We start from the raw sequence: 10,165 nt of genomic DNA on the forward strand, positions 1-10,165 counted from the left end.
AGGTGGGACCCGACAGACCGATGCAAGTCTCGGGCCTAGTCTCGCGCTCTCGCGAGATTAGGCCACTCCGTGAACAAGATGGACTGATAGCCATCGAAAATTTGGAGGTTAGTATCCTTATCCTTCCAAAGTTGTCACTGATAAAAGAATTCACTAGGAACTGTATCTATACGTGACAAATGAATCTCTTCAACGATATTGGTGAGGAATCTCTTTTTACCTCTCCCTCACCTGATGTTACTGATTTTGAAAGGGAATTGCCTGCAAAATAACGATCACAATAACCCTAAACTTGAGTCTTGCCCATTGTTTCTGGGTGAGAACTTATTGCACGCACAACACATCAAGTTTCATGACAGAAGAGGCTTGCAACATTTCGGATCAACTAACTGAGTTGAAGGTCAAAATGTAATCTGCTAGAGCAGCCAAATCAAATCAGAACAATCCTAATTACACGCGGAACGATTGAATTCTGTCCTCGCCAGGATTTGACGGGATCCTGGCATCAGTCATTGTTACGTGGGTTTCGCTGCGTACATTTGACACATGCATGGAGTCAAGGTGAGGCCTAGGAAAAAATGTTGTGTTTCCTGTTTCAGTCCTGGAAAAATTAGGTAGGGATTATCTTTTTTCTTCTTCTTTATTTTTTTTTATTAAACTTTGGCATTCTCTAGTGATCCAACTTGTACAGTTTTACAAATTAAAACTTTGCATCAAGACACTTATATTTTCAATGTCAATGTTGGCAAACGGATTGTACAATGTTTCATCATTTAGGTTTCTGATCATGGAGCTAGAAAAGGTAGATCAGGTTAAAAAATTCATATACAAGGGTCCACCAAAAAAGGCTAAGGTTTGTTGGGAAATAGGAAACACAAAATTGTTTTTCCTAGGCCTGAGTCAGAAGGGCCTAGAATGTTATTACTGTCTTGGACAATTTTGTGTAGCAATTTGGAGTTGGATGTCAAGGTTATTCATGGCTTCCCTCTACCCCCACCCACTTAAGTGAAGTAATAAGTAAAAGGATATTGCTTTACCTACAAAAGTGATACGGAAAGTACTAGAGAGCAACCTTTAGTTACTCCTAATGTCATGATGGAAGAAAGCAATATAGCACTTGCATAGATATTAGCCTGTAATGCCCCAGGCTAAACGGTAAAAAGGCTTGTTTTAGCAGCTTAAAAAGCTGAAGTCATACTGCGTAATGCAGTACTTGGTTACTAATGCAGTCAGAATCATTCAAAGAGGCAGTTTTTCATAGGAGGAAGGACTTCTGTCTTGCAATGATTTGATAGATGTAATTTAAGATTTGAAGACTGGCATCTTGTGATGGTGTAGTACCTTGTTTCACAAATCTGTATAAACTTTCCCACACCCTGATTCTGAAGGCCACAGTTACAGTTTCCATTAAACTTGATTGAAAGTTCCCATGGGATGATAGCTCGCAAAAAAAATTCATCCTGGTCTATTTGTAAACCTTGTTTTTCATTTCGGTTGCTGGCGCATGTTTTTATTGATGTCTGTGCCATCTGTACGGTAAAGGTCTTCCTCAATATTGCTGCGATGTATCAAGCAGGTAGTAATTTCCTGCTGGGTGAAGTTTAACAGCGACACCAGCTGTTATCAAACCCCGATCTTCCCGGTCGATTCAACCGTCCCGTCCGACAGCGATAGCCAACAGCGAGGGGCGTATTGAATGAAGGTGCAGGGTAATAGATATCCCTGGGACCCGCTACGATCACCGTCGGAGATAGCCCAAATTGCGTGAAGGCTGAGTGATAGTAATATTGTCTGTGTGGTGTCTCGGAAGGTGAAGTACAGGAGATAAGGGTGGGATGTTATTGATCTGATAATGGAACCACAGGGAGATGGTGAGGGCAGGGACACGAGAATGAAGTCCCTATCTATCACACATCCCTGTGGTATCCATGGGGGAAAGATGTGGCCAATACTTACTACTGTGATTACAAGTAAGAAGAATCACCTGTCTGGTTCATCCATGAATTGATTTTAATGGCATTTATTTGATTACGATGGCCCTTAGGTATGGCTGTGTACCTGGAACATTCACAGGTACAGGTACAGGGACAGGGCTTTACATACAGAATGTACCTGTTCCTTTACCTTTACCTAAAGAAGTTTGGCCAATTATTTATAAGTTATACATAAAAGCCTATTTTAGTGGTTAATTGTCATCATTGTATGATGGTATATATATTTCTAGTCTCAACAGTAAGACTACAAGTTTTCCCAATATTCATGTGTTAAAATTTAACTTAAATTGTCATCTTTGAGAAGGGAATTACCTATATGCTGGAAATGGTATCTAGTCACATTTGTTAACCATCATGCTCCTTCCCCACAGTGCTACCACCAGTGTTAGTATCCCATCACAGATTTCCCTATATCTATGTATCTAGGAGTAGTAAATTAAGTTTGTCCAGGTACAGGCACATTTGTTAACCAGCATGTACCTTTTCTTACAGTGCTGCCGCCAGTGTTAGTACCCCGCCACAGCGAGTTCGTCCCGTCGCAGACGCTCCTACCGTACCACAACGTCCCCGAGCCCCCGATGCCCCACAATGCCACATTTCCACAGTCGTTCCAGAACAGCCCCGGGATGCAGTCCCCCCACTCCCCGGGGCTCCACTCTCCGGCCAGCTCCGGCCCCAGCAGTCCCTACAGTATGCAGCCAGGTAACCAACCCGGTAACTACACTCTCCTCTTTCTCTCTACACTTCACTATTAGTACACACAGGGTAATCTCCAAGCAGATCATACTGTGGCAAAGCAGTATGCATTGGCCAGAGTAGTGTCCACTTCGGTGGCTAACGGACACTCCTCTTAGCCTGGTTATATTATACCTATTATAGCTCCCGAGTCCTACATCCTCTCCGCAAATAGTGGAGAGGATGTAGGACTCAGAAGCTAAAATAGGTCCGGTAACCAGGCTACACTCCTCTGGCCAATCAATGGATACTGCCTTGCCAGATCTGCTTGTAGGATCTGCTTGGAGATTACAAACATGGCAGAAAACAAGCTCTCAATTAACCGCTTCATCCTCTTTTACTAACCTTATTGCATAGTTTTCTGACTTAGTTGACACTTGCTGGCTGATTTTGTTACTAGTATTGTATTGGTCGCATTTGCTTGGGTTTTATCATTCCTTGGCTCAGGATTAAGGCAAAAATTTATGCATTTTGGTGACATCTTTCTTGACTGTGAACATTTTACTTTTGTGGAACTTTTTGTTCTTGTAACTTGTGCCGTGGTCTGGGTTGCTATGTGTATTGGTTCTGTCTGTATAGCTGGCATAACTGCCCTTTGGCGTAACACACCAGCTTAGCAGGCACGGGGCACGGTGGCAGCTAGCTATATTACACCAAATAGTTTGACATGTTTCCAAGAGTAATAAACTTTACCACTGGATCTTAGAATTTAATTGTCAGACATTGCAATTGTCTCTCCGACACTCTTCATCAGTGAAGAAAAAAAGATTGTGTTTAAACTGTCTGTGTGTTTGTCCTGTCCACAGCAGACACGCCCCCACTGGAAATACTGGATGCATGTACACCTTAGTGCACCCCAATTTGGAGCTGTGCACCCAACTTTTTTCTATGGGTGCACCCAAATATTTTCGTAGGTTCATATAGGCATAGGTATAGTAGTATACAGCATATTCTTAACATCTAAGAGTGTGTGTAAACTGTGCGTGTGTCCTGTCCACAGCAGACACGCCCCCTCCAGCGTACATGCCGCCTGGAGAAGACCAGAACAGGAACAATGAGGAGCAGATGGACACGACGAGCCAGCTGTCGCCCGCCAGCAGCCTGGGCTCGCCCGCCGTGCCCAATGTACCCACCGCCGTCAGTAAGTACTGTCCCTCACTCACTACATCTCTTCTCTTACCTGTACAATTACTTCTGAAGAAGACATGTTACGTATGAACCAGTGTTATGCCGAGGCATGCAGTTATTTTTCCTGTACAGATGTGCAGGTGTTTTTGGAAATGACAGCACGCTTCTTCGAAATGAATATAAAATGTCTTTGATATTGAAAATGTTAAGGAGGAGTTAGTTTCTTATATTTAGCAGTATGACTATAGCTATGTGGTTCTCTGGAAATGATTCAGTTTCAGTTTATTTTATTTAACCAGTAATTACAACTCAGGCCATCCCGGCCTGCTTTTCAGGTAATCCTGGATACACATAAAAGTACACACAGTAAATACACAGTACATAAACTATTACTAAATTACAACATCCTAAACATCAACAGTGTCAAAATCCTGCACCTAATGATCTTATACTCTTCTGATTTTGTGTCTGTTTGGCCTGCATTTTCAAGTTGAAGAAGGGAACAAATAGCCTGAAATGTACCACATTGTGACAAGCGAGAACATTAGACTTGGAGCAAGCATGAAAGGGTATACTGGGAAGTCCTTTTATTGGAGGCAATGCTAGCAAAGGAAACACAGCAAAGTCAAAACTACTCCTGACTCAATAACACTTAAGTCAAGATATCTTTTAAAATCTACTGTTCCTCTATTCTAGATTATACATGCACGCTTGTCTAGAAAATAGTATTGCCATTTGAGAAAGTCTGGGCTCAAAATACTAGGTGCATTTGCACTTTTGGCCACCCAAAACCTAATTTTGGCTGTTAGATGCTCTGGTGCACCTAGATATTTGTGTAGGGTTATGTACATAAAGGTACTATTGTACAGTAGCTAATATATGTATATTCTTCACATTAAAAATTTCTTGTAATGTTCAAAACTTTTAATTGAAGTCAGGTATCAAATTTTGGATTCAATCCCTGAAGAGGGGCATGAATGTTTGTAAATAGGTTTTTCTACTTCCTTCTATGTCGTGCACACTAGATTTTCCTTTTTAGGTTAGGTGCACCAGTGCTTCTACGTTTTTAAAAAGAATTTTAAAAAATTCAAATTTTCCCAGTGTCTCCTTGATCTTGTGTAACTGTGTGGTAAGCTATAATCACTTCTCATTGTTTATAGAACATGGGCTAAACATAGCCGCCTTGTCTTCAAGACCGCCACCCGAGTTGAGGACTATTCTCCTTGAATGTACGGTGCCTCTCCTTTGTCTTCTGATCTGGGTAGCTTTTATACTCATGCCTGGCCTGGGTTATGTTATGTACAGTTGGCATAACATGGCATGATGAGTATGGAATGTTGTGTGTTACTGTAAACCCCCTCTCCCATACACCCAGGCTGCCCGCCGCATTTCTCACGAATACCGACTCTGGAATCCTCATCCTTCCAGTTTTTCCACGTACACCCCGTGTGGTTCTCTTCTCCCGTAGACATGGCTCGTATCGTACTCGAGTAGAGGCTCCAGACGTGTGTGCGTGCGTGTGACGTGATTCTGATGATCCATTTTCTGCATCTTGAATGTTTACAGGTTCTGAAGGGGCAATCTCTGATTGATTGGCTGATGATCAAATACACGAAAATCATCCGCAGCTGTTGCTCTCGCTCCTTCCTCTTGAAAAATCTGCTTTCTAGAGTCTCTAATCTAGTTGTGCAGTAAGCGTTCAGAGTAATCCAATTGATTGTACATCATAACAATACATCTGTGTGGCATGAGTAATTGTAACAAGCATGGAATCTAAGTGATATAAGTGATGACAATAAAGAATACTTATGAATCGTCGGTGAGAGAACGTTCTGCTTTCATTTTTCAGGCGGCGACGTACAACCTGTGACGTACCAGGAGCCGGTTTACTGGGCCTCCATCGCGTACTACGAACTGAATAACCGCGTCGGCGAGCCGTTCCATGCCAAAAGTCACAGTATCATAGTGGACGGCTTCACCGACCCTTCCAACAGCGGCGACCGCTTCTGTCTCGGCTTGATATCCAACGTCAATAGAAACTCCACCATTGAAAACACAAGGAGACATATAGGGAAAGGTGAGTTACCAACCAAGAATTGAGGTGTTAAAAAACTCTCATTTTCCAAGAACTATTGTAGAGTAGAACTCACTGCTATCAAGCACAGTTGGGGCTTTAACATTGCATGCCTGCGAAGCTGGTGTGTTGCGTCAAAGGGCAGGTATACCAGCTATATTGATACAGATACAGAGGATACTTAGTATGGTACAGTTTAGACAAGGAACGACACTTTTGAAGGATGACACACAGATATAATTCTGTAGCAGTACAGGATGGATGATGAAGGCTTGTATTGTCACACACTCCTAGTTCCTCCTTTGCATAATACATATAACTTTAACTTTATTGCACAATAAGTGTACAGGGTACAAAGTACCACATGTACTTTGACATATTAACTACATGTTCACCTGTTTCCAGGCGTGCACCTATACTATGTTGGGGGAGAGGTTTACGCCGAGTGCCTGAGTGACAGCGCCATCTTCGTACAGAGTAGGAACTGCAACCACCACCACGGATTCCACCCCACTACTGTATGCAAGGTGTGCAAGTCTTTTTTTTTTATTATTCCAACATTTCATGATTGGACATGGTGACGGCACACTCAAGTTATTTCAACTTATTTTATGCCACCTCCAACGCAGAGGACAAATACAGGACAGGACAATACTGATTTTCACCTGAGCTAAGTGAGGAAAGTCGTTTTAAGTGCCCTTCCCAAGGGCAGAAGATTGGTGGTATGTCAGGACTCGAACCCGGGACCTCTTGATTCCGAGTTGAGCACTCTGCCGTTAAGCCACACGACCCCACGGTGCAAGTCTTCATGCCAGTATTTTTGTAAAACCAGGGCAGAAAATCAGAGGAATCAATCTTCCGAAAGAAAATTTAGAATTATTTATTCTTTAATTATCCAAAAATTTATGTAGTCTTGACACCAATGAAGAAAAAGTTTTCCCAAAGAGCTATGAACATAAATTAGTCATTGAAGACTGCATGCATCAGCAGTGGCAAGCAAACGCAGCATATATATTCTGGTAATCCCTCACCAGATGATAATAGGCATCGTGTATTGCTATCACAGACTTTTCACTGCTAATACTGGCCATCAATTCATACATTATCAAGAGCCGCCATGGTTATCAGTCAGTCTGGTGCGAGAAGAAGTGCCCATGGTATTGATTACGACATCGTGATCAATACACCCTGACAACAGGGATGAGCTATCGCCTAGTTAGACCTGCGTGGATGGCTCTATCTGCCGACTGTCATCTCCCTGAATCGTCATAAAATTCCAACGGAGGGTCGTAAAATTTTATCTCGGCGCAGGCCTTACCTCCCCGCAAGCCATTTTCCGTCGGCCCAATGGCAAAATCGATGCGTTTTTCGTCAGGACAGGGGGACAGACTGTAAATTCTTACCGTCCAGTGTGGAAGCTGTGGCTGAAGCAGGAGTTAACAGGAATTAAACGGCTACACCACAGGGCAATAAACAGCCCATAACCCCGCGCGGAGAGTGGCCTGCTGACTGATATTGATCCTGGCCCTTTGCCACATCATCTCCGTGACCTTGAGAGCCTTCTGATCGCATGATTGGGATGAAAACGGGTTTTTGGTTGCCGCTATCTGATCGCAAACTGGCAGGTTTGAAACCGTTTGATCCGCGTGAAGTATGGACAGGATTAGTTGTTTAGAGTCGTTTCGATTCTGATATCGCGGTTTTGGCTTTTGAGCGGAGATGAAGTGAACAAGTTTCTCTTTGTTGTTGTGGCCCTTCCAAGCAGAGTTTCACAATCAAAGAGAAAGTTGAGAACAAAGATGACGATTATACATTCATGCTTAAGGACCCGTCAGGACATTGATAGCTTAGATTGTCCTTTTAGGGTGAAGGTCTTGTACTTCTTACACATTTCAGGCAGCTAGGTGTGGTTTACGGCTTTCTCTGGACAGCAACTTTTGATCTGACTTCAAGGGGTAAAGATATATATTTTATGTCCAGGGTACTGTAACCTTTAAAATATTCAGTATGTTTTATAGTTCAGTGATTTTTCTCACCTTTTCTCACTATTCTGAACATTAGTTCACTTCTATGGTGTCTTCTATTGTTTCAAACAAAATTTGTTTGCTGCAAGCTTAAATGAATATACATGTATGAATATCTGATGAATCAGACTATCATACACCATGTTTAAGGCTGTTTTGTCGGGCAGTGAAACAACATGAAAACTGTTGTATCACATCACAACAACATTCTAACTCCCTCTCCAGTGTCACTGATGAAAGGTAGTGGATGCTACCTGAAATGTCTGACCGTTTCCAAAATCATGTCCAGTTGCTTTAGTAACTGTTTCCTTTGGCGCATGATTCAGGCTTTTTTGATGAGCAGTTGTGCCTACATTAAAACTAAAGTGTAGCTCCACAACTACACAGTCCTAACTCGTGCCCCCCTCCCCCTCCAGATCCCACCAGGCTGCAGTCTGAAGATCTTCAACAACCAGGAGTTTGCTCAGCTGTTGTCCCAGTCGGTGAACCACGGCTTCGAGGCCGTCTACGAGCTGACCAAGATGTGCACCATCAGGATGAGCTTTGTCAAGGTAGGGACACTAGACAATGGGCAATACAGTTTAAGAGATAATGAGGATTTGGAAAATCAGAAACAGAAACTTCTCAGTCATTTTATGGTGTTTTTATCACTGCCATAACTTTACTGATTACATATTTGATAGATAATTGATTTAAGAGTAGATTCTTCAAATCCTCAATGTCTTTTCAAATCTAAATTGACCCTGCTTTTCACGATTTTTGTTGGATGTTTGGTCAATGTTGCATCAGAATTTTGCCTGTTTCAGTCCACATCTTTTCAGACATAACTTAGAAACTACAGAGAGAATGTTAACCTTATTTACACAAATATGACCTTATATGAGACGTTCTGCCAAAGTGCTATGCACAATACATTTCAGGTTTTGCTCAGGTCCAGTACACTCTGCCAACATGCTCTAAACATGACCACTAAGTGACCTTTGACCGTTCTCTCCCTCTTCAGGGCTGGGGCGCGGAGTACCACCGTCAGGACGTGACCTCCACCCCCTGCTGGATCGAGATCCACCTGCACGGCCCGCTGCAGTGGCTGGACAGAGTCCTGACCCAGATGGGCTCTCCCCACAACCCCATCTCCTCCGTCTCATGACACCCTCCCCAGACCCACCACCCACCGCACAATTTCTACTTAGTCCTGCCAGTCGTGATACAAGCCTCCAGCCGCCATGTCGGTCTGTGGTGCACATGTAATGTCTAGCCTGGTTACCAGGCCTATTATAGCTCCCGAGTCCTTCCTCTTCTCTGCAAATAGGAGAGGACGTAGGACGTCGGAGCTATAATAGGCCTGGTAACCAGGCTATGTAACACCATGTCGGTCTGTGGCACCCATGTAACATCTAGCCTGGTTACCAGACCTGTTATAGCTCCCGAGTCCTTCCTCTTCTCTGCAAATAGGAGAGGACGTAGGACTCGGGAGCTATAATAGGCCTGGTAACCAGGCTATGTAACATCTACTCCATCCAAGACAATGTCCCGCCTGAAAACAACACAGAAATGTTGACCACCATCCCACCAACCGTTAAATCCCACGAGACAGAAGAAACACAGTCTCACATGCCGGCTGTGGCTTTGGTATCATGACATCCGACACTTGTAGTGATCAAAATTGCACAAGTTCTGCATATAACTTTCGAGAATTCGCCACCAAGAGAGCCTGAATGGAGAATTAGTGCGAATTTCACCCTTTCCTATTGATTGATTCCACTGCTGTTAAAAAATTCTTATACAGGCGCCAATGAATGCAAACCAATCTTGTCAATAAATGAAATTCAGCAGGCAGTATATGCCATAAATATTGAGAACAATTTTTGCAGGAGAGCTGAGGTACTCGTTGTTCATGTGCTTTGTTGATGTCTTCCGGGAAACTATAGTCTCATGTGCGAACGTAAAAAAAAACAATTTTGTTGTACTTATGCAGCAGTTTGTGGTTGTGGGTGGTTTTGTGTACGATCAGTAGTGCAGTTACAGAAAAAACGTGATCGTCGACATGCAAGGAGCAAAAAAAGTGGAAATTTGTACTTTAGGGAAGAACGTTGGTTGTTTAAAAACAGGAAGGATTCATCAGCAAACCAAATGTAATACATGCGACTATCTACTGTATACAGTGAGGATGTTCTAGGTTAGTTGAAGGGAAGGCTGTTGTTGAGATTGTC

At 43.0% G+C, this 10,165-nt stretch overlaps 1 protein-coding gene across 9 annotated transcripts in view; it reads left to right on the forward strand.

The window, feature by feature from the left end:
* Positions 1-9,108, forward strand: part of LOC109470611 (mothers against decapentaplegic homolog 5-like) — a 14,888-nt gene extending 5,780 nt beyond the window's left edge. For 3 of the 9 annotated variants that reach the window (XM_019769613.1, XM_019769614.1, XM_019769616.1), the window contains exons 3-9: positions 2,487-2,708; positions 3,730-3,870; positions 5,018-5,086; positions 5,707-5,934; positions 6,337-6,458; positions 8,372-8,506; positions 8,959-9,108. In XM_019769613.1, coding sequence (XP_019625172.1) covers positions 2,487-2,708; positions 3,730-3,870; positions 5,018-5,086; positions 5,707-5,934; positions 6,337-6,458; positions 8,372-8,506; positions 8,959-9,102 — 1,061 coding nt within the window. In that variant the 3' untranslated portion in view covers positions 9,103-9,108. The remainder of the gene's footprint in view (positions 1-2,486; positions 2,709-3,729; positions 3,871-5,017; positions 5,087-5,706; positions 5,935-6,336; positions 6,459-8,371; positions 8,507-8,958) is intronic. The other 6 variants (XM_019769617.1, XM_019769618.1, XM_019769619.1 and 3 more) reach the window with 6 other exon arrangements.
* The last annotated feature ends 1,057 nt before the right edge of the window (positions 9,109-10,165 follow it).

This window comes from Branchiostoma belcheri, unplaced genomic scaffold (genome assembly GCF_001625305.1).
Source record: "Branchiostoma belcheri isolate BF01 breed outbred unplaced genomic scaffold, Haploidv18h27 scaffold23, whole genome shotgun sequence".
Lineage (NCBI taxonomy): Eukaryota > Metazoa > Chordata > Leptocardii > Amphioxiformes > Branchiostomatidae > Branchiostoma > Branchiostoma belcheri.